The 27,933-nt window shown below is 60.4% G+C and overlaps 1 protein-coding gene across 1 annotated transcript; it reads right to left on the bottom strand.

Moving 5' to 3' along the window:
• Positions 1-3,892, bottom strand: GPR37L1 (G protein-coupled receptor 37 like 1). Its single transcript, XM_061442818.1, has 2 exons — positions 2,932-3,892; positions 1-1,282 (listed from the first exon to the last, which is right to left on the bottom strand). The coding sequence occupies exons 1-2, from the start codon at positions 3,874-3,876 to the stop codon at positions 470-472; spliced, it is 1,758 nt and encodes a 585-aa protein (XP_061298802.1). The 5' UTR covers positions 3,877-3,892; the 3' UTR covers positions 1-469.
• Between the last annotated feature and the right edge of the window lie 24,041 nt (positions 3,893-27,933).

Raw genomic sequence — 27,933 nt, 5'->3', positions numbered from 1 at the left:
TCTAGGTTACTGGTTTATTGAGCTCTTACAGGGCACCGCTCGGTGGGATACAGTCACTGGGACCTCCTACTGTGGAGGGGGCTGGCAGGAGGGGACGGGACAGGACGAGGGCAGTTTGTGTTTGCTATGTCCACTGCAAGCCTCCGTGGAAACCCTCCGTAGGTTCAGATGGGACCTCTCCGGCACAACTCCATCTCCAGAGCAACAACCAACCCCTCTGAGCCTGGCCAGGCAGCCAGGACGGGAGGGTGCTGATGCCCTTGCTGGCCTTTGGGCAGAGGCAAGAAGGCCGCCAATGCAACCATAGGGACTGGGCTTTCAAGCCTCACTTGCCCCAGTGTGGGGTTTGAAGCCCGGGGTGCAGCTCCTTCTGCTGGTTCCACGTCCAGGCACGGGCACTAATGGCAAAACGGCGTTTGGTCTTGGGAGGAGGTGGTGGAAACGATCGCTACAGCTCCCCCTTTGGCGCTTAGCAAGGGGTGCCGAGGGCCAGGAGGGGTGGGGGGGACTCCCGGGGCTTGTCGAAGAAGATGGAGGAGGACATCTCCGTTTTGAGCTTGCTGTCAGCGCTGCCCTCGCTGGAGGCAGTGTCAGGGCTGCAGCCCTCGCAGCAGCAGCAGCAGCAGTCCATGAAGGCCTGGCCCAGGGGTCTGCAGAGGCACAGGAGCAGCACAGGCGTCACTGAGCACTTGAAGAAGAGGAAGAACTGGTTGATGAGGTTGAGCAGATCCAGGGTCTGCTTGGACATGTCGGGGGACATGTAAGCCACCACGATGTTGCAGACGTTCTCCGGGGTGGTGCAGAGCCCGTAGATGATGGTGAGCCCGATGATGGTGCAGTTCAAGTGACTCTCGCACTGGCTGTGCTTGCTCCCTCGGCACTCGGTCTTCTTCTCGGTGGTGCTGATCCTGCGGGTCACCAGCTGGCAGCTCACGGTGAAGAGGATGGGCAGGCAGAAGTAGCATCCGAAGTACCACCACATGCGGGCGTTCTGGTAGGTGAGCACCAGGGAGTACACAGACTCGGGCAGGTTGGACGAGGGCTTCATGGTGCAATATTCCATGGCCACACCGGACACGGGCGACGTGTCCTGGGCCAGCTGCCAGAGCAGGATCTCCGGCACCGACAGCGTCATGGAGCCCACCCAGATGACGGCCAGCTTGGCGATGATGGACTGGCACTGCTCAATGGGCCGGGTGCTGGCCTGCGGGCTGGTGGCCGCGTGGAACCTGTCGATGCCCAAGGCGCAGAGGCTGAAGGTGGTGACTCCCAGTGATGATACCTGGGGAGGGAGAGGCAGAACAAGGAGGGGGCTTGGCTTTACCAGGCTCGTGGCAAAACCCTGGCTGCCCAAAAGACCCTTCCTCTATGGCTGTAGAGAGGCCAGAGCTTGTGGCTGCATCCCAGGGTTAAAGCCACCTCCCTGTGACTCCTGAAGTGGCAGTGGGTCAAAATGTCCCTTGACCCGTTTGTCCCTGCCCAGCTCCCTTTTCTGCTTTCCTGCCTGCCCAGCCAGGGTGGGAATGGCAGAGCTGTCCCCCAGGCTCTTCCTCTATTCTGGATGGCTCTCGAAGAGGAAAAGGAGCACCCATTGCATCAAACAGCACCTCCCCAGGGTCCCCAAGGCCCCCTCATCTGCCCCAGGCTACCATGGCCCTGCCCTGCTCTGCAGAGCTGCTGCCTGCTTCCCGGAAAGGCCAAAGGAGCTGAAGGCACCATTGTCACAAAGCAGCTTGGGGCAATTTCCTCTGCATTGAGAGCGGCAGGAAAAACATCCCCTTTGCCAAAGGGAAGGGGCCAAAGGAGGCAGAGGAAGCGCGGTGGCTCTGGGAGGGCTGGCAAGGCACCGAGGGGCACAATCAGCATTCATGGTCCCAGCCCCAGAGCTGCAGCTTTGCTCAGAGCCAAATCCCACAGCCCTTGGCCAGGAAAGCAGCAGTCACATGCTGGTGCCACCCAACATCCCACCGTGCTCCGGAGGGACCTTCCCAGCTCCCAGGAAACCTCCCAGGGCTCTGCGGGATGCCTGGGTAGCAACTCGGAGAAAGGCCATGGCAGACGGGGTATGGTTTGGGGCCATTCCTTTGCCTGCAATGGCTGAGCTCCACGGGGCCACAAGCTTTCTCCATCAGTGCCAAGGCCTGCTCTCTGAGCAGGCTTGAGTCCTGGTGATGGGCACAGACAGGTTTGGTGATGACAGGTCACCATGGTGATGCCCTGGGAGGGCAGACCTGACACTGGTACTGATCAATTCCAGCCTTGTGCTTGCCCCCTTCTTTGATAAAGGTTTTGGAGCCCCGGACAGCACACACAGCAGGCTGTCAGGCATGGGAAGGGAGGAGGGCAGCCTGATCCCACGTCCCTGCAGGGTGGGAGATGCCGCACAGCAAGGGGTTGCTTTAAACCCAAGAGCAGGACCATGCACAATGACACCATCTGGGGGTATTTCTGCTCATTCTGCCTTTCCCTGTCACCACAGACCCTGCAGCCTTCCCAGTGGGTCCCCAGCTCCTCCCAAACCCATCAGGGGTGAGGCTTGGGGACAAGCAAAGACCTCTGGTTCTCAAACCTTATTCCCTGTCTCTCCCATCCCAGCTGCAGCCGCCTGCTCTGGCGCCATCCTTGGCACCCATCACAGCCAGTGCTGGCCACCACAGGCTGAGGGACAGGGACAGCCCCAGAAGTCCCCTGGCTGGGCAAATGAGGCTTTCATGGGCTCTACCCAGCCCTGGTGGGGTTGGTGCTGGGGGCAGAGCCTGAGGAATGGCCCAGGGCAGAGGCAAAGGGGAGGTGAAAATGGGAACCATGCCTTGCTGAGCCCCACAATGGGGGTCTCTGGGCACGCAGCCCTCACACCAGGCAATGGAGTGCCCCCAAAGCAGGAGGGCAGAGAGGAGCTGAGCCCCCCCCCAGCCCTGTGCTCTGCCTTACCTCCATGAAGGGCACGATGCGACAGGACACGTCCCCCAGCAGCCTGTTCTTGGTGATCTCATTGAAGATGACCACGGGCAGGCAGAAGAAGAGGATGAGGAAGTCCCAAAAGGCCAGGCTGGCCAGGATGGAGTTCCAGGCACTCTTCATGTAGTAGTTGTGCCACACAATGCACATCACGGAGAGGTTCCCGATGATGCCCACTGCGAAGACGATGAGGGACAGGAACATCACAGCGTAGGCGCTGTAGGAGTTCTCCGTCACTGGGTACAAGGGGTTCTGGATTTGCAGCCGCTTGTCGGACACGGTGGTGAGGTTGGCTCGTGGCTCGGACCCTCCCCTGTCTGTGGGGACCCCTTCTTGCTGCTCAGATTGGTCCGTGCTGGATGGCAGCAGGGCCTTGGTTGGGTGCAGGCTGGCGGAGTTGAGGGGCCGGGGGAACTCTACCCTTACCCCCGGCACGTACTGCTGCACCGACTTGGAGTCCTCCTCTGTCCCCCGGCGCAGCCGCTCCATCACCTGCATCCCCGCACCGTGCCGGGACTTGGTCTGTAGGGTCCTGCCTCCATCCTCGCCCTGGCCTTCCCCGGCTCTGCCTCGCGTTGCCACAGCCCCTGGCACCAGCAGCATCAGCAGCAGGAGGACAAGAGGCAGCGGAGAAGGCATGGTCCCCTCTGCACCCTCTGGAGGAAGCGTGTGCTGGGAGACAGCGAAGCCCCGAGCGCAGGGACCCCGGGGCTGCCGGCAGCGGTGGAGCCGTCCCGAGGAGCGGCCGCTCTGTCCAGCGCCTGCTGCTGCTCTGGGCTCTCCGGAGGGCGCTGGGCTCAATAAGAGCGGCGCTGGGGATCGGCAGAGCCAGGCCCTCTGCTGGTCACCCACCCGCTCCATGGGAGCCTGCCAAGCTCTGCTCGGATGCGCCAGCGCTCGGGGTGGGGAGCTCGGCATCCCCCAACGACACCCTCTAGCATAGGATCATAGAATGGTTTGGGTCGGAAGGGACCTTAAAGCTCATCCAGTTCCAACCCCACCTTCCACTAGAGCAGCTTGCTCCAACCTGCCCTTGAACAATTCCAGGGATGGGACCCCCCGACGTGTCCCCAGCATCCCCCCAGAACGAGCCAAGTGAAGGATGCTCATGGCTTGGCACTGCCGATGGGCTGCTGAGCTCAGCTGCTTCCCACCCGCTGCCCACAGGCAGGCAGCACTAAGGATGCCCAAGGTCCAGCACTGGCACCGTGTGGCACATCCCCTGCGCACTCAGCCTGGACTCGGGATGCCCTTGGATGTCCGGCCCAGCTCCCTAGGGCTGGAGGGGTAACGGGGCTGCCCTGGGCAGCACAGTGAGAGGAAGAACTGGCTGGCTTCAGGCCATGCTCCCCGCTACATCAGGATGTGAGATCTGCTGGCCCAGTTCACCCAAGGTTTGCTGCTGCTTTTCCTACTGACTTCCCTCCTGGGACAGGTCCCTGACCCCCCATACCTAGGACATCTCCCCACACCCATTACCTCTCCCCCACACCCATCGTCTTTCCCCATTTCCATTGCCTGTCCCCACAGCCACCACCTCTCCTCTGTCCTCGTCTCCTGTTCCCCATCCCGTTATTCTCCCTGCTCTGTCACCTCTTCTCTGTGGGCCTGGAGGGACCGTGGTCCCCTCTGGGGACATGGCAGCCCATGGGGATACGTGCCAGGCTTGAAGCAGCGGGGCTCTGTCCCTCTCACAGGGGCTGGGATGCCTCACCCCATTGCAGGCAGCAAGCACCAGCCTCCTCCATCTCCGCCTGGCACCGTGCCTGCTCCTCCCGGAGCCAGAAGGGCCTCTGGGCCGGCATCCTGGAGCTCCAAGGGGAATGTGGGCCTCTGGCTGTGTCAGTAGGAGCTGCAGGAGCCAATGCCCTGGGGCCAGCACAGGGAAACTGAGTCCCAGCTTTCAAAGGCTGCCCCTTCCAGAGGAGCACGTGAGCACAGCGCAGCAGGATGTGCGCTGCCGTGGGCTCCAGCAGTGGTGCGCTCCTGCTCCTGCTCTGCTCAAAACCACACCGTGCAAAGCTGGCCCCTGGTGCTCATCCACTGCAGCTGGGCTGGGGTAAACCCCCATTGCCCCATGTCTCTCCTGTGTGGGGCCGGAGGAGTCTCTGCTCCCAAACCATTTGGCTCAGCCCAGTGTGAGCCCTTCAGCCCTCCTGTGCTGGAGCCTTCCTCCACCGTGTGTGACGGTGCTGATGGAAACCTGCAGCCTTCGCTTGCAGTCCCAGCCTCATGCTTTGCCCGCTGCTCCTCCTGCAGTTGGGTTCTGCTCTTTGAATCTCAGTGATGCTATGGATTTTGAGCTTCATTTGGGTATTTCCAATGGGGGAGGGAGGATTCCAGCTCTTGCTGGGGTCTACAGGAGCAGAGGTGGTGGCATCAGTCCCCACGAGTGATGCCATTGGTGAGGCTTGAGTGAAAACCACGCTTCCTGGTGGCGGAGCTGAGAGTGGGATGAACAGAGGCAAGGCAGGGCATGGGGCAGGAGCCCAGAGGAGGATGAGGTCCTTCCTCAGTGCCCGCATCAGCTCGGAGGAGGGAGCTCCTCGCCTGCCAGGAGGGATGCTGGCACCCAGCACCGCTCCGGCCCAGCCGGGTGTTTTCCCGCTGGGAGAGGGCACTATTTTTAGTTTCATTTCATGGCCGTTGCACAAGGCCTGGGTGTGCCATGGGGCTGGAGACAACAGCAAAGTTCACTGGGGCAAGGTGACACTGCAGCGGCACGGGAGTGACCTCAGGCAGGCTCTGTCACCAGGGAATCGCTGCCCGAGATGCTCCTCTTCAGGAGCTACCAGGCACAGGGGGTCCTCGGCTGTCCCCAGACTGGAGTCCAGACAACAGACCCAGGCTACACCAGTATCACCCCTGATGCTTCAGCCTGCATGGCAGAAGCAGCTGTGTCCTGCCTGCCTTGCCTTGGCAGGGGGGAGCTGCTCCAGACCCTGCCGCTGCCGGTGCCCCTCACCTTGCTGCGCCGTTTCTGGGGTCACTTGGGGTGGACAGAGCCCAAACACGCAACGAGAGGAGGGAAACTTCTCCCTTTTGTTTCCACCAAACAGCGCAGGCTGCGGGGGAGCAGGGCAATGCCAGGGCTGGAACACGCCTGTTTGCCCTGCGCTGCTCCGGTGGCTGCTCGGAAAGGGGGGAGAGGGCAGGGAGGGGACATGGTAAACACAGACGGCTGGCGCAGGCAGACCCGGTGCACAGGCAAACCTGATGGCAGGGCACGGGCTCCCCGCCGCTGCTGTAACCCCTTGTTCTGAATGAAGATGATTTCCATGCCTTTGGCTTGGGGCTGGCACCCGAGACGAGCCCAGGGTTTGCGCCCACCCCAAAATTGACTCCTGGTCCTGTCTCCTGCAGGTATAAAATCCCAGATTGGTTTGGGTTGAAGGGACCTTAAAGCTCCTCCAGCCCCAACCCCTGCCACGGGCAGGGACCCCTTCCATAGAGCAGCTTGCTCCAAGCCCCTGTGTCCAACCTGGCCTTGAACACTGCCAGGGATGGGGCAGCCACAGCTTCTCTGGGCACCCTGTGCCAGCGCCTCAGCACCCTCACAGGGAAGAGCTTCTGCCTAAGAGCTCAGCTCAGTCTCCCCCCCATGCAGGTTAAAGCCATTCCCCTTGGCCTGTCCCTGCATGCAATGGTCCAGCCCAGCTGGAGGTTTTGGAGGGAAGCATCCTGTGATGTTTGCCTTGCGGTTCCCAGCACACCGTGGTGCACGCAAGAGCCAGGCAAGGCTTTGGAGCCTGTGGGTCCCCCTCTCCTGCTCCCCCCACCTCCTCCCCAGAGCTCAAGAAAAGCCTCTGTGGTCCCAGCACAGCCACACTGTGCTGAGCAAGCCCTCACCCCGTGGCCTTTGCATCCTGATGCAGTTCTCAGGCTCTGCTCCCCGTGTGTGGGTTCCCCAGCAGTCACAGGTTTAAACCACAACATGAGCACTCGGCCCCATTTCACAGCAGGGAAACTAAGAGGCAGGTTCAGCTTAGGGCAAGGGCAGGATTTTCCTTTTCCTTGGAACAAAAAAGCAATGTTCTGGAAGCGGTGAGAGGGGTTTGGAGAGGCCCAGAGGCTGGAACAGGTTTTGGAGCCCATTTCACCTCTGAGTTCCCTTGTAAATGCATCTCACAAATGCGTAAATGCAACTGGGAGCAAACCCACTCATACATTTAATAAACCATGTTCAAATCTGCCACCTTCTTTTTGGGGCACTGCTTGCTTGGTTTCCCCATTCAGCTCAGCTCAGTCCCTCCATCTCCATTTCTCCCTGCCTTGGGGTGAGCATCTTGTTCCTTTGCTGCTGTGTCCTCCTGCTCTGCCTGTCTCATGCTGAGGCCTTCAGAGCGGTGTGGAGCTTGGGTCTGGGGGGGGGACTATTGCAGCATCCCCTCCACGTCCTGGGGGCCATCAGCTGGATGATGGACACCACCACCAGGTTATGGTCTGCTCATCCCATCTCCCAGCACCACTCTGTGGGTGTTTCACGTCTCTGACTGCTCCCGGTGGGTCCCAGCTCCTCCTGCAGCCGCGGAGCTTAAAACCCATCCGTCTGCGGAGCACAGCTGGGGATGCAGGGGAGCCGCGGAAAGGTCTGGGGGAGCTTTGAGGGCAGAGCCTGGGCTGGGTGAAGGGCTGCGATCCTCGCTTGTGTCGGCAGAGGGAGAGGCAGACTGGGTGACCGGGGAGTGCCAGGCCGTGGGTGCTGGGGAAGCACCGCTGGAGAAGGACGGATGCTGAGCAGCCCTGAGAGAGGCACAGCGATGGTCCGTGCCCGGCCGCCCGTTCAAGGTCTCAGAGCAAAAGTCAAGGTGATTTGCGCTTGCCAGGAACATCGTGGGAAGCTGAGAGGAGGACCATGGCCCATGGGCAGCCTGTGCTCGGGTACCCCGCTGGGGGCAATGGGACCCTGTGCCTCTGCTCCACCAAGTGCTTCAAGGCTGGCAGCAGGATGGTCCAGAAAGCCCCTGTGGAAGGGGTCTGTGCCCAGCACTGGGCACCGATGGGCCAGGAGCTCCCTTCTGCTTCCATGCGGAGCACCTGCCCACAGCGGTGATGCTGCGAGGAGCTGAGCAGCCCACGAGTGTCCGTCCGTGCCAACGTCTGCCCCCGGACACTGCAGCCCCTTTGCTCCCTTCGCTTGTGTCACGGGGAGAGGAGTCAGCGGCTGGGGCTGGCAGCGGGGCGGGCAGCGGGGACTGCCCCAGGGAGGCACGGGGACGGCGGGGGACTGGGGGGCACGCTGGGGGGTGGAAGGGGGAATGGAACGAGGCAGCAGCGCTGCGGCCGGGGCTCGGGGCTCTGCCTGCGCCCTCTCCCGCTGCCCGCGGTGCCGCCGGTCCCGCACGGGGATGGTCCCGCGGTGCCGCTCCCTGGGCGGGGATGAAGGTCACGGAGCAGCGCTCAGCGCCCGCTGACGGAAAATTCCCGGCTCTGGGCACACGCAAACGAGCGCTGGGGCTCGGGACCCTGCCCCCGGGGCCCCGCAGCCTCCCCGCCCTCCCCAGCCCCGCGGTCACAGCAGATACACCGCCCCCCAACCCATCCTGCATCCCGGTGATGTCCTTGCCCCAGGGTGCGCTGTGCCCCTGGGCAGCTCTCGCTGCCCACAGCCTGTGCCTCCATACGGTGGTCCGTGCCCCTGCCCTGCCTCTCTCCTGAGGGACCCACTCTCTTTGCTGGAAGCACAGGCAGGGCCACACCAAAACCCCATGGAGCTGGTAGCATCCTCGTTGCTGTGGCCGTGCAAGTGGTGAAGATTGTGCCTGCGTCCTCGTAGGTTGGAGCTCATGGGAGGATCCAGGCATCTGTCTGTGCTCTGCCATGCAGTGTGGCCAGGCCTGGCCTGATGGTTGGGTAGGCAGGACCCGTCTGAAGTCCCAGAGGCGCAAATGATCAGTACTGCATGCTCTGAAGGTTTCTATAGAATCATATGAAAGTTAAGGTTGGAAAGGACCTTATGATCATCTAGTTCCAACCCCCTATAGTCCAGACTTGGGAGAAGGGAGAGTACAGGAAAGGAATCTCCTAAGCCTTTGCCTCAGAAATCCTGTTTTCCAGGGCTGTGGCACTGTCTGGGGTACTTGGAGGATGATGGATGACACAGGGAGGGAAAAACCTCTTTACCAAGCTTGATATCCTGCAGACTCCCTGCATCTTGGGATGCCCACATTGTGGCCATGAGGACACAGCCATGGGTGGGTGAGACTGGGCTCCATCGGTGTCAGGGCTGCTCTACCAACACCCACAGCATCAGCAAGGCCAGCCACGAGCACAGAGGGGCACGCAGGACCCCTGAGGCTGCTGGCACCGTCCTTCCCATGCTCCAAGCACCGCTGCTGCAGGTCAGAGGTGTGAGCCATGGCCACTGGCTCTGTCCTCTCCCCAGGCTCCCTGTGCAGCTCTCCCCTTGTGTCTCAGCCCCATTCTCCCCTAGGTCCAGGTCAGGAGCTCTGCTGCACACCAGAGCAGTGGCCCTGAGTCACAGGGTGACGCAGCCACATCCCGCTGCTATCTCCCAGGTGTGGCAGCTCGATGGGTGACGTGTGGCCAACGGGCTCACGAGCACCGAGGAGCTGGTGATGCAGCAGCAGTGACAGCCTGGCGCTGGTGGCACTCGTGTCTGTAGGTCTGTGGGTGGGAGAGCTCTTTCTGCTCCTCACAGCTTTGGGCAATGGCTGAGGAGCTCTGACAAATGTGCCAGGATTTGGGCTGCTGCCTCCTGGGAGAAGCCATCGAGCTCCAAGGAACCCTTCTGGGGATGTGTGGAGCTTGTGTCTGAGGCAGATTCCTCACCCCTCTGTCCCTGAGAGCATGGACATGGGCATGGGCTGATGCCTGCCGTGTCCCGAGCATCCCCCCTCCACTGAATCAGATGCACATCCTGGGAGCGGAGCCAGCCTGAACCCTGCATCCTTGTGAGCAGCAGAGAGCAGGGCTCCTGAAGGCCATAGCACCGAGGCCATGGGATCCTAAATGGTTGCCCTTTGTCTGGACTTCCTTGTTGTGGATGTTGTTCCAGGTCCCATCATGGTGCTGGAGGAGAAGGACAGTGTAAGGGATGTGCTTGTATCTTGTTGCCATTCTCCTGCTATCAAAGCACAAGTCTGCTGGTGAGTCACCTGTACCCAGGCCTTACCAAAGTACAGGCATCTGGGCTGATGCAAGCATCACACTCCTCAGCATCGGCCTGATGTTGGTTGTGCCCCTGCTTATCAGTGCAGGCCATCCTCATCATCTTCTCTTTAGGGTTTCTTCTGGTGCTTTCACACCCAGCTGTTCCTGCACATACTTTCTCCAACCCAGTGTTAGTATATCTGTTACACAGCCTGACAAACAGGATGACAAACCTAGTTCAAAATGTTCTTCTGGGGCCTATAATGATGGCTCAGACAGGAAAACCAGCAGCATAAAACCAGCAATTGATGTGCGAAAAGAGGGACACAGCTAACATTAAGAAACGAAACAATTAGGAAATCAGGAAATTCAGAAATTGAGATGTTGGTTGTGTGAATATGCTACTGGAGGGCACAGATTAAATGTACCCTGTCTGTCCGAATAGATGCCAACAGTATCATAGTGATGCTATGTACTATAGTGGTAGAATGGGAGCCGGTTGGAAGTAAAGTGATATCTTTGAATAAGCCATAGCCATGTCCAAACAAGGCAACCACCCGGGTGTACACCTGGGCAAGTGAAGTGTAAACCCATAGGAAGGCGAGCCAAGTTTTGCTTTTATTTTCAGGAACAACTTGCTAAGGGCAAGCACAACATCCAACCCTGCTTTTCAGTGCAGGAAGATGGTGATGCTGCTGGCTAGAGGGGATCCACTGCAGGTGGTTTAACAGGGGAAGAGTCAGAGGGATTTGGGCACTGAAATGCTCTCTAAAGACAGAGTTTGCCAGCTGAGCCCCACAGGGATCCCTTCTGGAGCCGGTGCTGCTGGGGGCATTAAAAGCTGCAGAAACACCCTATGGTGACAAATGATCACCAGCCAAGGAGGTACACGGCTGCTAGTGCCAAAGGCAGGGTTGCTCAGGAAATCCCCTGTTGGGGGTATGATGGGGTCGGAAAGGACCTTTCTGTTTTCAGGTGCTAATTGACACAAAGGGAAATCCAAGAGCAAGGAGGGAAGGAACGAAGTGGTGCTCATACCCCTATCCCCTGACTGCCTCTGCCTCCCCCCGTGCTTTATGACCTGCTCCACGCTCTGCTGCACAGATGGAGCCGCTCCCTTGCACTGTTCTCCTCATGAATCACAGATATTGTTTAAAGCTCTCCGGGTTGCAGCCAGGACTCATTCTCCACCTGTACTGCTTTGTTTTCTTGGGGCTCGCTCTGAGATCACAGACTGGAGGAGGAAAGCCAGGGAATTGCTGCTCAAAAGCTGACCCAGGTCCTTGATGGCCGTTCCCGTCGGTCCGTGATACCCAGCACAGCCCCAAGGCTCCCAAAGGGGAGCTCAGGAAGGCTGAGGTTGGAGGCACTCTGAAGATCAACCTGTCCGTGCCTGCTCAGAGCAGGGTCAGCTGGAGGAGGCTGCCAAGGACCATGCCTGGATGATGCCTCCCCAACGTCTCTGGGTACAGCTCCCAGGCTTTGCTGCAGGTGTGTGCATGGAGGGCAGGGTACCACAAGGTGCCTTGGAGCAGAGAACTCTCTGGCAGCCCCATGCTGAGCTGCCCCATGTAGATGATGAAGCACACGCTGCCTTCTCCCATAAGCCACGGACCCCCCCTGTGGGTTCTCCATGCAGGACCACCCCTGCCACAGTGCAATGGGGGTGATCCAGCACCCACCACCGGAGTGCAGGATGGGGAGGAGGCTGCCGGTGAGGAGCACTCATACAATCATAGAATCAGAATAGTTTGGGTTGGAAAGGACCTTAAGATCATCCAGTTCCAACCCCCCTGCCATGGGCAGGGACACCTCACACTAAACCATGGCACCCAAGGCTCTGTCCAACCTGGCCTTGAACACTGCCAGGGATGGAGCATTCACAACCTCCCTGGGCAACCCATTCCAGTGCCTCAGCACCCTCACAGTAAAGAACTTCTTCCTTAGATCCAATCTAAACTTCCCCTGTTTGTTTGAACCCATCACCCCTTGTCCGATCCCTACAGTCCCTGATGAAGAGTCCCTCCCCAGCATCCTTGTAGCCCCCTTCAGACACTGGAAGCTGCTGTGAGGTCTCCACACAGCTTCTCTTCTCCAGGCTGAACAGCCGCAATGTTCTCAGCCTGGCTCCATACAGGAGCTTCTCCAGCCCCTGAGCATCCTCGTGGCCTCCCCTGGCTTTGCTCCAACAGCTCCATGTCCTTTTTGTGTGGAGGACAAAGAGCTGCACCTGCAGCAAAGAGCTGGCGGTGCTGCAGGCTTGGCTGCGCTCATGGGCTGAGGGAAGGCAGGTCCCTGTCCTGCTCCTCCAGTTGTGAAACTGCAGACATTCCTCCAGGCCCTGGCTTTTGCAGAGCACGAGAGGACACTGAGCGAAGGGAGCAGGGGCAGAGAGGCATTTCCTAGTGGATGGGATGGGATCAGGGATGTCGGCAGCCTCTGCTTCACATCTCATGGGGCTTTTCCAATGGTACCATGCTGCGCCTTGCATGGGGAACTGATGCATCCCTGGGGTCTGGATCGGAGATTGGCAGAGACAGCACTGTCTCCAAGGAGATTATTCCTGGTAGCCATAGAAACGTCTAAAATTTCTTTTGTGTCCCCTCTGTCCCTCACTGCTATGGATACAATGGAATCACAGAATCCCAGATTGGTTTGTGTTGAAGGGACCCCTTCCACGAGAGCAGCTTGCTCCAAGCCCCTGTGTCCAACCTGGCCTTGAACACTGCCAGGGATGGGGCAGCCACAGCTTCTCTGGGCACCCTGTGCCAGCACCTCAGCACCTCCAAATAATTGAAATAAACCTTTATATGAGTCCCTGGAGCTCGCTGGAGGGATGGGTACATCCCTGATGATGGATACATCCCAGATGGGTACATCTCAGATGGGTACATCCCTGATGGGTACATCCCTGATGGGTACATCCCTGATGATGGATACATCCCAGATGGGTACATCCCAGATGGGTACATCCCTGATGGGTACATCCCTGATGGGTACATCCCTGATGATGGATACATCCCAGATGGGTACATCCCTGATGATGGATACATCCCAGATGGGTACATCCCAGATGGGTACATCCCAGATGGGTACATCCCTGATGATGGGTACATACCAGGTGGGTACATCCCAGGTGGGTACATGCCAGGGGGGTCCATGCCATTTGCTGGATGCGCTGCTGGCCCAGGTACGTTCCTGCCCCACATTCACAGTGCGATGGGAAGTGCTCAGGGAAAAGCAGGCACCAAATGAGGGGCATCGGTGAACGGGGGCTGTCAGAGGGAGAAGAGGCTCAGGCCCCCGTGCCAGGGCTGAGCCCTAAGCCCCTGCGTGCCCTGCCACGGCCGCCTGCTGCTCAGTGCCAGGAGCACGGGGTAAGCATGGCCCTGGGCAGGAATGGATCCCATGTCCATCTCACACCGTCCCTGCCGTGCCCACACGTGCACACACCCTGCGGGAGGATGTTCCTGGCATGGGGTGGCTGAGGACATTTCCCTTTCATGTGCGGGCCCTGCCCTTTGGTGAACCCTTTGATGCCCTTTGATGCATGCTCCGGTGCTGCAGGGGAGGAGCAAAAGGGCAATGGGGCCGGCTGAGCCCTCTGCTCCTGCCAGGCTGCGGCACCAGTTTCTGCCTCCCATCGTGTAAGATCCTGCCAGCCTGAACCCGGCTCAGGAGCCAAGCAATGCAGTGCAATGACACGGGTCCCTTCCCAGCCACTGGCGCTGGAGCTGCCGTGAATCACAGCATGGAAACCAAGCAGCAAAGAGAGCAGCAGGAGATGAGCCCACACTTAGCTTCCTCTGGAAGGCTCAGTCTTGAGGCCAGAGCCGCACTGGGTGAACTGGCAGCTGTGTTTTGAGGTTAACTGCTGAAAAGAGTTCATCTGCTTGGCTTGACAAAGGGCTCTGGCTGGCCTGGCGAGAGCAGAATGCAGCACATCACTGCCTCGTTCTGCATCCGCTGCATCCTGCGGTGCAGATCAACACGAAGCATCTGCGATCTCCACTGGTGGCCCCATCTCTGTGCCAGGCCCTCCTGCCCATGGTACCGTCGGCATTCCCAGTCACGATGGGTTGCAGGAGCCCTGGTGACCCTTCCTGTTGGGTGTTCAACCCTGGCAGCGCTGCAGCAGCAAAGCCAAGCTCACCAAGCAGGGGCACCACTTCACCCCCTCCTTTCCAGTTCATTGTGGAAAGAAATGTTGGTGCTTCTGCTTCTGACCAGAACTTCCCATCCCAAACGGCCCAAGAGGCTGGAGTGAAAGCTACTGCTCCAGGGAAACTCTGAGAAACAGCACATTTTGCCCCAAAACCATCCATAAGAAGGGTCTTGCCCCTCCTTCTCTATGTCCTTCCCCCCCGGGCCATGTAATGTGGTAGCTGGCAGGAGGTGGCTGGCTCAGCAGTGAGCAAACAGTATAAAGCAAGCAGGGGAATTTCTGGCTCTTCCCTTGGGATGCCATCACGTGGATGTCAGTGCTGATGTTCCACCCCGTCCCCGTGGGGCTGGGGCCACGTTCTGGTGCACCCCTCACTGCCTGACCGCCCCGGGAGCGCACTGCAGCATCGCTTCCCCCTTGGGCAGGGGCAGGGGGCCAGCAGCAGTGCGGGAGCACAGAGGTGTCTGCAGGCTCCCCACAAGAGCCTGGGGCAGGGACACGGTCCCGCCTCTGCCCGGCTGAACCTGGTGAGCAGGTTCAGGGCTGAGGATGGGCACCGGCCACGCGGGTCCTGGTAAACACATTGGGAAAGGTTGGGTTTGGCAGAGCCTCAACCTCATCGCAGCTGAGTCATGCCCTGCTCCAGGCTCCTCTTTTTGCCATCCCCGTCCCTCTCCTCTGCGCAGCGGCACCAGCGCAGGGCCCGGCTCCTCCGCAGCTCTGCCTGAGGATGGGAGTGAGTCACAGCCCCTGCCCTGCCTCAGTTTCCCCACCCATGGCTCCGTTTACCAGCAGCCTGCGAGAGGGCAAACACGTCAGCCAGGCTGAGCACATCACACCCAGCACCCCTGCCGGGAGCACCGGGAGCTTGTCTCAGGGCTGGGGATGGTTTCTGCAGCACATCCTCCCTGGGACCACGCAGCTCTGGACCACGCAGCACTGGTCCAGGATGCTGCTCTTACCAAAGCACAGCCCTGCAGAAGCAGGCACAGAGAACGGAGAGCTTGGCTCTGCCCCCCTGAGCCAACAGGCACCGTGTCCCTGGCACCAGTGCTCGGCTGCCCACCCTCTCTCATCACTGGTGCTGGGAGACCCCCGAAGCCACCTACACCTTGCGCTAGCCCTGACAAGAGCCTCTGAGCTGCGCCAAGGCAGCCCAAGGAAGGACTTGAGCATCTCTCCCGTTGCTCTGAAGCAGCGCAGCTCCCTGGCATGGAAACAAGCCACCGGGTCAGGGTGCCAAGACGCTGCTGCCACCAGGATGCTTGGTGAGGTCCCCAGACTGCCCCAGCCCAGCCTGCTCCAGGACCACAGCCATGTCTCTGCTCCCCTGGGGAGGAGGAGCAGCAGAGGCTCAGGGAACCTGCCCCAGGCTGGGTGCTCGGTGCTGGAAGATGCCTTTGAGCAGGCTTCCTTCGTCAGCCACCAGGTCTAAATCTGGTCTTGACACCAAGCTGGGGTTTCCTTGAGCTGCTCTCACTGAGGAGCTGGCAACACTGGAACACCAATAACATCCGTGGGGATGGAAACACAGCCAAGGGGCCAGACCTGGCTTTGCTGCAGGCGCTCGGAGCTCCTTGCTTGGCTGTCCCTGCTCTCCTCTGTGCCATGCCCCAGGACTCAGCACTCCATCAGAGCCCCGTCAGAGCTGTATCCCCAGCTGGGGCCAGCTCAGCTTGCCCCAAGGACCAGCACCGGCCCTGTCACCTGAGCGCTCACCATGAGTCACCTTCAGCCGGAGGGTGCCGGTGGCAAGGAGCTGTGCTCAAGGAAGAGCCTCTTGGCCTACAGAGCCTGTGGGCAGGAGCCACAGGAGAGGCTGGGAACAGCCGAAACTCCCTAACAGCCCATCCTGGTCCCACCGCAGGGTTCAGCCGGGGTGACTTCCCCTCCAGCTGGCTTTGGAGGAACGCAGCTCTCAGGAAGCAAGGGAGGCTGAGATGAGCTCTGGGGCAGAAGCTCTTCCCTGTGAGGGTGCTGAGGCGCTGGCACAGGGTGCCCAGAGAAGCTGTGGCTGCCCCATCCCTGGCAGTGTTCAAGGGCAGGTTGGACACAGGGGCTTGGAGCAAGCTGCTCTATGGAAGGGGTCCCTGCCTGTGGCAGGGGTTGGAGCTGGAGGAGCTTTAAGGTCTCTTCCAACCCAAACCATTCCATGATTCTCCAACACTGCAGAGGCAGTAAAACACATGAGGTTTGGCACCATGGGGGCCCTTGGCTTCTTGCCCACATGGGTGCCAGCAGTGCCTACGTGGTGCTGGACCTCGGGGTGCTGGTGCTGGGTCCGGAGGCCAGCAGCACCCACGGGAGGCCAGCACCATGGCGGGTGTTGCTGTCTCGAGAGCAGGAAAGGGTTAGTGCTGCTGGTGATGCCTGCATCCAGGTATGTGAGGTATGTGCCAGTACAAGCACACCAGGCTCGGCAGGGGAGAGACTCTCCTTGCTCTGGCTGGGTTGCCTGGAGATAGCTCTGCAGGAGCACGCTGGGGAAAGGACGCAGGGGTGATAGTGTGGGGATGGGCCCTGGTACCCTGCCCCACGCTGATGGCAACAGCCTCATGGGGCCAGGCAGAGAGGTCTTGGCTTGGGCTCTGCTCCCTGGGGAATTTTCCTGGCAAATGAGCAGGTGCCGCAGCTCCACCGGCCCTGCACGGCCAGGATTTGCTTTGCAAAACCAGAAGCTGCCATCCAGCACAAGGGGAGGGCAGCGACGGCGCCCAGAGACCGCACACAAAGACACCGCGGGCTCGGTTCCGTTGCCCATCCGTCATCCAGCCGGTCAGGCACCGCGACCACAGTAGCTGGTGTCCAGGGTCTGCTCCAGTGTGTCCCATCCCACAGGGTCTGCCCAGCCTCCATGGGTACAGGTGGGCTGGTGGATGGCAGTGGGGCTGGTTGCCATGATTCATCATTGTGTATGGGGATAAGTATCCCCCAAAGGGGGGTGGACCCAGCCACATCCCCAGCGTGACCTGTGGGGACCCCCTGTTCCCCAGACCTTGGAGCTCAGCGAGTCAAAACCTTGCCTTGCACCCAGGAGCCCGCTGTCACCATCAAGGGAACTTGCACAACCGGTCCCGGTGCCTGCTGCTGGAGAACAATGCGTTGTTTTGACACAAGCAAATGCAAGCTGCAGCCTCCAGCAGCTCCGTGCCATGCCCCAGATGCAGACCCCCGGCTTAGGCGAGGGAGCTGGGCAGGCTGCAGCTGGGACAGGAAGGGCACACAAAGGCTAGGAAGCTGGAAAAGGAAGATCAGACCCTGCAGACCATGAACGTGCTCGTTTTTCAGGTGCTGTTATCCCAGTTCAGAGTTTGAAGTGTCCCAAACAGGGCCGAGGGCCAAAGGGGTGTTGAGGACCCCAAATCCTTCTCTGCTCTTCGGGCTTGTGAGCAGCTCCCAGGCTCTGAAGCAGCACTCTCCATCCAGCAGCGTCCATCCTGCCCTGCAAAGCACAGGCTTAGGGCTTCCTCTGGCTGCCTGGGGACCAGCAGAGCACAAGGGGTGCAGAACATGTTCCTGCTTGGCCCATCCCTGAGGCTGGATCTTGGGTCCCCGCTGGGGCTGGCGCTGCGCAGGGGTTTCCCCCAGGGGAGCAGGGAGGTTTCATAGCTCATCCTGGGGACAATTCCCGGGGGAATGCGGCCTCCCGGCAGGCAAAGCCTCCCACTTCCCATGGGGAATCGGGATGCTGAGCACGGTGGGTTCCCCCCGCTGCTGTCCCGTGCTGCAGCATCCACCCAGAGAAGGAGCCGAGCCTCTGTGTGCAGCAGCGCATCCTCCCTACACTCGGGTCCACTCGGCACAGCAGGGTGCAGCGCGAAGGGTGACACAAAGAGCTCATTGTTCCCAGATGGAAATGATCATCCCGGTGACCTGGAAACTCAGAGCAGCTCTGTCAGCGCAGCAATAGGGTTTCAAAGGCTGAGATCAAAGGGCCCCCCGGGGTCGGGCTCTGTCAGACCTTCAGAGACACCTGTAATAAAAGGCACCTCCTTCTCATTATCCTCATTTTGCCTGTGACAGCCCCCGGGCCGTGGTCGCTTGGGGAGCAGCAGCAGGGGCATCATCCGTGCTGTGATGGGCATGGACAAAGGACCATTGTGCGGGGATGGGCGGGCAGCACTGGGAACCTGGAATCTCTCCTGCCAGCAGCTCCCCCAGCCCCTTATCTCCTGGACTTCAGACCGCACCTTCCTATCTGCGGACACACCTCGTGCGCGCAGCTATCAGCCTGGGAATGCTGCGATTCTGCCTGCTTTAAACCGGCAGAGGTAGCCCTGGCAATGCCGGGGCTCTTGTGCAACCAGGCCATGCTTTCCAGGACCACATCCCTCCGGTGTGGGTCAGCGCAGCTCCTGGCACGGCAGGGATGCTGAGTCCCCTTGGCTTGCACCCACTGGGTAGATCAGGGAGGGGTGAGAAGGTGTTCGGGGCTCCCTTTCAAGGTGTGTGAATGGCTTCCAAAGTGTCAGGGACGTGCAGAGAGCAAAGCTGCGGCACAGGGGTGATGAGCGGGCTGTGCTCTCAGCGGGGTGTTAGGAGGAAAACGAGGGCTGTCTGACCTGGGATGTCAGGTAAGGAATTAGCACAGCTCCCCGAAAATTGCTGTGTTAATTACAGGAGAAGGAGGTGATTTATAGTCAGAGGAGCTCGGGCACTCCTATGGCCAAGGGTCAGCCAGGTCCTGGCTTGGCACGGGGTCAGCTCTGACCGTGGGCTGCAGGTGCACGAGGAGGAGAGGCTCCAACCTTTCCCTTTGCTCCCCTCCACCGGGGCAGACAAAGGGAGCTGAGCATGGGGAGCATCACCCCAGACCCCCCCCCCCCCCCAGCTGCAGAGGTGACATCAACACGGTGTCACATCTGCACGGCTTAGCGAGAAGGGCAGGCAGTGCCTGCGGGCTGTGGGCACACTGCTGGTGGGGCGCAGGGGCACTAAGGGGTCCAGGTTCAGGATGGCAACCTGAGTGTGACGGCATCACCCCTCTGCCTGTCCTCGCAGCCACCGCTCTCTGTCATTGGGATCCTGGACCGCCTGGCTCGCGTGGTTCTACATCTGCATCCTGTGAACGTGACCCAGCGGAGCGGTGCTGGGGCTGGGCAATCCCACACCACAGCTCGTGCAGCTTTCCTCTTGGAACCCTTCAGGACCCTTCAGGAACCCTTTAGGAACCCTTCAGGAACCCTTCAGTGGTTGTTCCTGTTTGCCGTGCTCTGAGCTGTCTCTGGGACAAGGCGAGGGGTCCCGGGGGGTGCTGTTGTCTTCGGCTGTGCCCTAGGAACCCCCTAAATGCCACTCACCACAATGGGAGGCTGTGGGGCTGCGCCAGCCTCTGTTTGCCCTCGTTTCTGCTCCTTCCGTGTTTGCCTACACAGGGCACCCGGCGCTGAGCAAACAGCGCATGGGGTGAGACAAGCAGCTGGCAGGGAAGGGCCAGCGCTGGCCCTGTCCCCACTGCTGCGTCCCCAGCTCCCCCCCGGTGCAGGCTTGGCAATGAAAGGATGGATCCAGTTTGAGCTGGGAGGCTGCAGGGTGACCGGGTGAGCCCTGAGTGCCGGAGCCAGAAGCGTGGTTGGAGGATACGGGGTTGGTTCAGCAGCCCTGATTTCTGGGGTGAACAGATCTGCTTCACCCTGCGGATGCTCTCCCCATCCCCATGGTGGTGGTGGTGGTGGTGGCACAGAACTACATGGGAAAGGCAAGTTGGCACAGCAGGGTGGGTGCTGGGAAGGGGTGCACCCTGGGTCTACAGGGGTCTGGCCCTGAGCCCTAAACCTACACCATCCCTCCTCCACACCACCAGTGTCTCAGGGACAAAGTCTCTGCTATGGCAGGACTCTGACTGCTGCTTGTTGCTGTTAGGGTTTGTCATCTCCTGTTTGGTGCCTGCAGGCTCATGGCTCGCTGGGTAAGAGGCAGGAAGAGCTCACAAGCACCCCAGGACCCAGCCCCACATCCCTAACACTGCTGGCTCACACACCAGGCTTCTCCCAGGCACCCACGGGAAGCTGCACCCATCGAACAGATGGGCTGCATGGAACTGATCCCTCCAAGGCCAGGATGATGCCAGGAGACAGCGACAGAGCCAAGTGTGCAGAGCAAAACCACTCCAGTGCCAGCCTGGGGTGAAGTCAAGGCGGTGAAGTTGCACTGGTTGGTGCTGGTGTCTGCTCTCGGCTGCACTGGGGTGGTTGCTGTGCTCCTTTATGTCACTTGTGAACTGGTTTAAGTCAAACTGGCAGAAGCCAGTGCTGCACCAGCGAAAACAAACAGCCCTCATCTGCGCTTGGGGGGTGACCCACAGGGTTACCTGGGATCCCCAGCTCCATGCAGGAGGGGGCTCCATCCCCATACGGTTTGTTGCAAGCACTGCCTGGGTGTCCTGTGTGGTCATTGCCCTCATGTGGCCATTTCCAGGCCAGCCACGTCTAGCACTGTGTGTGTGGACAAGGCTGGCTTGGGCCACGCTGTCACCAGCATGTCACCAGTCTGCTCCCCATCACCAGCACGTCACCTTGTCACCAGCATGAGCTGGGTGCTCCTCCACCCCTCCCTTGCTCTGATGACCTGGTCCTAAAGCCCTGCTGGGGACCTTCTCTCCTGGCGATCAGCTTAAACCCCGCTGAACCTGCCCCCCACACAGGGGTCATGATGCTGTGCTCCTGGACCATTGGCCAAGCCGGAGCAGGACCGCATGCACCCACACCATCACATCCTATTGCTCCTTTCGGTGCTCTCACAGGACAATGAGGAGCTGCAGTGTCACCAGAGCACACATTCCCCTCTGCAGGTCACCAGCAGGGTGAAGAATGAGCACGCACTGAAACACCTTGGGCTTTGTGTGGTGCGGGAGAGGCAGCACAAGGTTTCTGCTCCTGACCTGAATGTACCACGCTTCCCAGCTGGAGTCATATCCATGTCCATGACCAGCATGGGGCCATCTGGGTATGGCTCTGCCAGGAACTCCTATGAGGGTCTGATGATGCTCCTTGATGGAGGAGAGGCAGGACTGCTGCCCCATTCCGCTGGTGCCCAGGTGGGCCAGGCATGGGGTGACCAGGGCAGGAGAAGCGTGGCACTGTGGTCAGTGGGGTGATGCTCATTGATGGAGGGTCAATAGGGACACCTCAGCAACTTCCCTCCGCAGCCCCAGGTTACACATAGGGATCGTTTCCTCGAGTGAACCTATTTGATTTAAACCTGGCCTGCCCCCCAGAGCACACCAGCCCCCTTGTTTGCAGCCAGGCTTCACAGGACACCAAACTGTACCTCGGGTGGGGAGTGGGTTTGGGCAGGCAAGTTCATGCCATGAAGAGCTCTGCTGCTTCCAAACGGGTGGGAATGAAGCCTCATGGCCCCCCGCAGGCTGCCCCACGGAACCACAGGGCTGGAAGGGGCCTTTGGAGATCCTCAACCGCTGTGCCAAGGCAGGGTCACCCAGCTCCAGGAGTGGGATGCTGCCGCGTCAGGGCTGGGGCAGTCAGGCAAGGGCTGGATGCGGGGCAGCGCTGCACGGACCATGGATGGGTCTCGCCCTTCCCGAGCAGCTCCCGTGCGGGCAGAGCTGCCTGCAGGGCTCTCGTCTGCCCGTTCGCCTCCCAAACAAGCTGTTAGCGTTCACCTCCGCCAATAAACAACCCCCGGAGCCTGCTCCCAGCCATTACAAAGAGGCCACTGTTCCCAGGCAGGCTCCTCCTCCTCCGGCCCTGTCAGGGCTTGCTCATCCCCAGGGCTGCCAGGGTTTTGCGGAGTCAGGATGTGGGCTCCTCTCCAGGGCACGGGATCCGCTCAGGACAGCGTGGCCGGGGCAGAGCCCGCAGGATGCTCGGGTACCCCGGGGAAGCAGCTCCTATGGATGGGAGGGAGCTGGGGAATTTCCACAGCCCTGGTGCTCCTCGGGAAGCCCGATGGCACAAGGAGACGCGGTGGCCAAGCCAAGGGCAGGCTATGAGTCAGCAGCACGGGTAGCGAGGTGCAGGGCTGGGGACAAGCCTACGAGCTCCACGGCCTGGGTAAAGCAGCGCTGGGCAGAGCTGCAGGGCTGGCTCCCAGCGTGTTGCGTGAGCTGCCCCGGTTCTGAGCAGACAGGAATGAAGCGCAGAGGGTCCTGCAGCCCTTCCCAGCCTTCCTCTGGGAAATGGGGGCAAAGTGCTGCTTTCACCATGGGTATCTGCCACGCTTGCTAAGCCCGAGATCTGCTCCCTGGGGATGCGCAGCCTCTGTGCCACAGCAGATGAACACGGGGCAAAAAGCAGGACCACAGGGCCCCAGGCTTGCAGGGGGGTGAGAAGGGTTTCATATAGGGTTTGGTTTGTGGTCCTCAGTGGCACTGGTGGTGCTGCTTCGTACATCTGTGAGCAAAAGATTCGCAGGTAAATCAGTGTCGGGAGCAGTCCACGAATAGAAACAGAGCTCCCCAGAGCCTGCAGCCCCAGCCCCACAGATATGGGGCCTGCCCCAGCTCTGCAGGGTGCTGTCCTCGAGCTGCAGCCGGGCACAGAGCCACCTCAGCACCCACACTTCCCTCTGCAGCCAAGAGACCTCCGGGAGCTGCTGCAGGTGATGGTGGGGCCAACATATACCCATAGCAGGGGCGGCTGCACCGTGCCTCCTGTGCATTGCTCTTGGCCATTGCCCCATGTCTGGGGGATGCCGCAAGGCTGCGGGATCTCCACCCGCTCTGGGGATGTGGGAGTCCCGCCAGCAGGCGACGAGCCCCATTGCTGGTGGGGGGAGCAGGAGCACAGCCCCAGCCCTCACAAACCCACCGCGTACTTGGCTCGGGGGGGGGTTAAAGTCCCCCAAACGTTCCGGTTTCACAGGAGTCGGGGGGGGCTTCGTTTGCCCAAGGGCGAAGCGTCCGTGCCGCATCCTCGCATCCAGCCCGGTCCCTGCTCCCCCGGGGTGACCTGGATGAGGGAGGTGTGGTCCGGGCGGGCGCAGCCACAGTCCGCATCTGCCCTCTCTGCAGTCCGTGACCCCACGAGCTCTGTTTGCACAAGGGATGTCGGGGTGGTGCCGCACCCCGGCCTGACGGCAGCTCTGCGCCCAGCGCCGTGCTTCAAGCCCTGCCCACACGCACGCACCCTCCCGCAGCACAAACAGCGCTTGGGTTACCCCGGCCCCACATCCGCAGGGGTGGTGTGAGGCTGCGGTGGGGCAGGATGGGGCTCCAAGAGCGCTGAGCGGCTCAGCCGCGCCTGGCTGCGCACGGCAGCTCTCTGAAGCCGTCTCTGCGGTGCTTCCATGCCCACCTCCCCTGCAAGCTCTCCATGGGGTGACCTCTCCCCACGGCATCTCCATGCCCACAACCAGGGTGGGAGCCCCCAGGCTTTGCTCTCCCCCCATCCTCAGATCCTGGTGTCTGATGCTCTCTGATGGGCTCACACAGGACCGGGGAACAGCTCTGTTGGCTGTGGGCAACGATCACACAAGAGCTGAATGTACAACAACGTCAGATTTAAATCACAGAGCTCCAGCCTGGTTTGGGTTGAAGGGACCTTAAAGCTCCTCCAGCCCCAACCCCCTGCCACAGGCAGGGACCCCTTCCATAGAGCAGCTTGCTCCAAGCCCCTGTGTCCAACCTGGCCTTGAGCACTGCCAGGGATGGGGCAGCCACAGCTTCTCTGGGCACCCTGTGCCAGCGCCTCAGCACCCTCCTGGTGAAGAATATTTTCCTAACATCTAATGTAAATCACGCCTCTCTCAGCTGGAAGCGATCCCCCCTTGTCCTGTCCCTGCATATCCCGTCACTGAATGTCCATTTCAGCTGGAAAAGGGAAGATTTTCAACCACCGTAAGGGTAGGAGGGAGCTGCAATCACATCCCTGGCAAGCGGCTGGAGCAAGGACCAGGCCGGTAAAGGCAATGCCAAGAAGGGGGAGCTGCGCAGTGCCTGAGCCCCGCGGGCAGAGGTCCCTGCTGGCCCCAGCGCTGGGATGGGGATGGGGCCAAGGGCCCTTTGCTGCTGCCTGACTTCACTGTGGGGCAGCCACAGGGCAGGTTCGGGGCTGCCCTGGCCCCTCCTCTGTCTTCTGGAGGTCTTGTCCCAGGCTGCATCTTCTCCATACAGAGCATTTGTGGTACCAGGTTTCCAGCCCTGACTCTTCCAAGGGAGCTCTCTGGGTCAGCAGCCAAGAACCCCTCCAGCATCCCAAGGGGGGGACATGGATGGAGGGGTCGATGTGGTACCTGGCATGGTCCCTCTCTTCTTTCCCCTTAGGAAAGCCTTGGGCTTGCTGGAACCTGCAGACATGAACTTTGAGCTCTCCTGCCTAGGGCTGGATCCCACCTCTCACACCGGTTCCCACCTCGGGGGGACAAGATGGGTGTTTGCAGGTTCGCTGTGTTTATGGGATCCCACAAGCAAAAACGGGGGAAGAACCAGATGGTCCCAAGGGCTGGCACACGCGTGTGTGCACACAGGCACATGGGAAGGATGGGAGCAAGAGCAGGATGTGTGCACAGAGCTGGGGATGTGCATGAGAGGAGCGAGGGGTCAGTGTGGCCAGAGGTGGGTGTATGGTGCAGGGGAAGAGAAGGCAGCACCACAGCCTCCCCAGTGGCATGTGGGGTGGGCACAGGGTCTGCAGGGGCTATGGCTGCAGCATGGGATGGGCACAGGGTCTGCAGGGGCTATGGCTGCAGCATGGGATGGGCACAGGGTCTGCAGGGGCTATGGCTGCAGCATGGGATGGGCAAAGGGTCTGCAGGGGCTACGGCTGCGGCATGTCCCAGGTGATGGAGAAGAGGAGGAGCAGCATCACCAGGTCTCCAAGGTGCCCAGGTGGGTCCGACAGCGTGGGATGGCAAACAGAAGGGCTTCTGTGCCTGGCCCCTGTGCCCTGCAGGCTCATGGCCCCACCAAAAGGGGTTTGCTCAGTTTCAGGTGGCCAAGCTGAGCCTGGGGAGGGCAGGAAGGGGCCATGGAAAACGTTGTGGTCCAAGGGGGGGGACATTCCACCAAGCTGTTCTCCAAGGGGGGATGGCAGTGGGGGACCCATCAGCTGCCAAGGCAGGAGACCCTGTCCCGAGCGCCAGAGGGATGCTTTATGCTGCAAACCCCATCACAGGGGGGTTCTCTTGATGCCGTGCAGGTGAGGTCTCCTGATGTGACCCAAACGTGACCTCTCCCGATGCCAACCCTCCTTTTCTGGCCCTGGTTACGATTACACCTCGCAGCCTGTTCAGCCTCGGCCGCACCTTGCAGGCAGGGCAAAGTCCATTGCTCCCCCGGTCCTGCCCTGTGCCTACACCGCGGTGCCTGGCGCTCGGTCCTGAGCCCCCGTGGGGAGAGGAGGGGGCTGCACTTTGCCTGCTCTGGCACCCCAGGCACCCCCAGCTCCAATGCTCGCTTTACCTTGCCTTGAAGAACCTGCTCCCGCTCCTCTTGCCCCATGGCAAGGTAGCAGGCATGCGGTGAGGGGGCAACCGCAGCCAAGGGAGCGCATCCGCGCCCCAGGGACAGCTGCATGCTCCTGCCAGCGGCAGCCAAGGGCCCCTTCCCCATGCAGCTTCCCCTCTGTGGCACACCCTGCGTTAGGTGCCTGTTTCCTCAGGATGAATGGGATTTGCTGTCGCTGTTTGGGGACAGGGGGGCATCGAGCTAGAGGCAGTTGTAGGCTCTGCGTTCCCAAAGGGCTGCTGTGGATCCAGTGGGAGAATCCAGCCTCCTCCCCTCCCAGCTGCAGTGATTTGCTTTGACCCCTGGCCAGCACGTCGGCCTCGTTGCTGCTTCCATCCGAGTGAGCTCCCTCACCCTATCCCTGCCTTCTCAGCCCCCATGTGCTCTGCCCATCCCACAGCCCCAAGGGATGCTCTGTGGCCTTTGCCTGGGCCAACTGAGATAAGTACCAGTGGCTTGGTCTGGTGTGAGAAGGACCCACTGTGGTCGGCTTGCTGGGGCAGAGTGGCGCCCACCCACCCCTCCATGTGGGCAGCTGCACTCTCAAACCAGCCCGTGGGGCACCCAGGGAGCTGGAAGAGCTTCAGCAGCACCCCATGGGTGGTGCAGGCAAGCAGGGTCCCTGTGGAATCTTTGGGTTGCAGCTCACAGGCAGGAGCATCAAGAGGACACAGGAGAGGCAGAGCCCACGCTCGGCTTCGTTTGCAGGGGGTCAGCTTGGCTGCAGCCAGTCTGGGAGACCCGGAGCTGTTTGGCTTGTTTGCAAGTGGCTGGGCAAGATGCTGAGCTCGCTGCCTGGGGCTGCGGTGGCCCGGCCACATCCAGGAGGCTGTTTGTGACCCTCAGTTAGACACTGAGGTGCTGTGAGCACGGGAGGTCTCTTCCCCCAGCTGTGTCTGTCCCTGAGCTCACCCACAGGGGACTGGAAGCCCCCATGGCAGGGGTTGGGACTTCCAACCCAAACCACTCTATGTGTGCAACCACTTACATGCCTGCGTAATGCAGTGTGTAACTGTACATGGGTCTGTGTGCTCGGCTCCAACCCGCACACTGTGCCTGTACCCGTGTGTAACTGCAGCTCTAATGACAGTGTAACTGTCATGTTGTGTATGTATGCCATACATATACATATATGTATGTCCTCAACATAAAAAGGACATGGAGCTGTTGGAACAAGTCCAGAGGAGGCCACGAGGATGCTCAGGGGCTGGAGCAGCTCCTGTATGGAGCCAGGCTGAGAAAGTTGGGGCTGTTCAGCCTGGAGAAGAGAAGCTGCGTGGAGACCTCAGAGCAGCTTCCAGTGTCTGAAGGGGGCTGCAAGGATGCTGGAGAGGGACTCTTCATTAGGGACTGCAGTGACAGGACAAGGGGTGATGGGTTCAAACAAATGGGGGAAATTTAGATTGGATCTAAAGGAGGTTCTTTCCTGTTAGGGTGGTGAGGCACTGGAATGGGTTGACCAGGGAGGTTGGGAATGCTCCATCCCTGGCAGTGTTCAAGGCCAGGTTGGACAGAGCCTTGGGTGCCATGGTTTAGTGTGAGGTGTCCCTGGCCATGGCAGGGGGGTTGGAACTGGATGATCTTAAGGTCCTTTCCAACCCAAACCACTCTGATTCTATTCTATATACATAAACATTTATATATGTATACATATATACAGCTGTATATGTCATCCATATATAATATCCATTTATATATACACATATATACAGCTATGTCATGCTGTATATGCACCCTCGTGCATCTGTCTGTAACTGTTTATCAGTGTAACATGCTCTGCGTGCATCCCTACGCGCCCACAACCCTGCCAGTGCTGCTGGGTGCCCCCAGGTACCCCCCCAGCACCCTCATGGCTCTAAGGCTGCGCTGTGGCTCCGGGTGCCGGCAGGTCGGAGCAGGCAGCGGGTGCGGGCAGCTGCCCCCACCCTTGCTCTACCCGTCAGACAGGTGAGGCTGCCGCTGCCTCCGTCACTGCTGGGAAGGGAGGACGCAGGAGGGATGGGTCCAGGGCGACCGCGGGGCCCTGCTCCCGGGGTGGCTTAGGAAAGGCTCCCGGTACCCGGACCCTGCATCCCGCGGGCAGCCCCTCCTTGTGCCCGTCTACTCCTCCCGCTGCGCTCAGAGGCACATCCTGGGGTGCCCCAGTCCCACCGCTGGAGCAGGGTCCCCTGCACTCGGGTCACTGTTGGGATGGGGAAGGTGAAGGGCTGCCCCTGCATGTCCTGGGGAAGTCAGGGCCCATCTGCCCCTATAGGTCCTACCCACACGCCAAAGCCAGCTTGGGGCTCGATGC

Source organism: Pezoporus flaviventris, unplaced genomic scaffold (assembly GCF_033815535.1).
Source record: "Pezoporus flaviventris isolate CSIRO_AGI_PZ_B2104156 unplaced genomic scaffold, CSIRO_AGI_Pfla_v1 ptg000253l, whole genome shotgun sequence".
NCBI classification, from domain to species: Eukaryota; Metazoa; Chordata; class Aves; order Psittaciformes; family Psittacidae; genus Pezoporus; species Pezoporus flaviventris.
This window is presented reverse-complemented; position numbering and strand designations above follow the sequence as displayed.

What these genes read in the sequence shown, in the direction of transcription:
- GPR37L1 (XM_061442818.1), bottom strand. Translation starts at nt 3,876, where the DNA reads ATGCCGAGCTCCCCACCCCGAGCGCTGGCGCATCCGAGCAGAGCTTGG. An exon ending in GCATCGTGCCCTTCATGGAG is followed by an intron (nt 1,283 to 2,931) that starts GTAAGGCAGAGC and finishes CTCCCTCCCCAG; the next exon opens with GTATCATCACTGGGAGTCAC.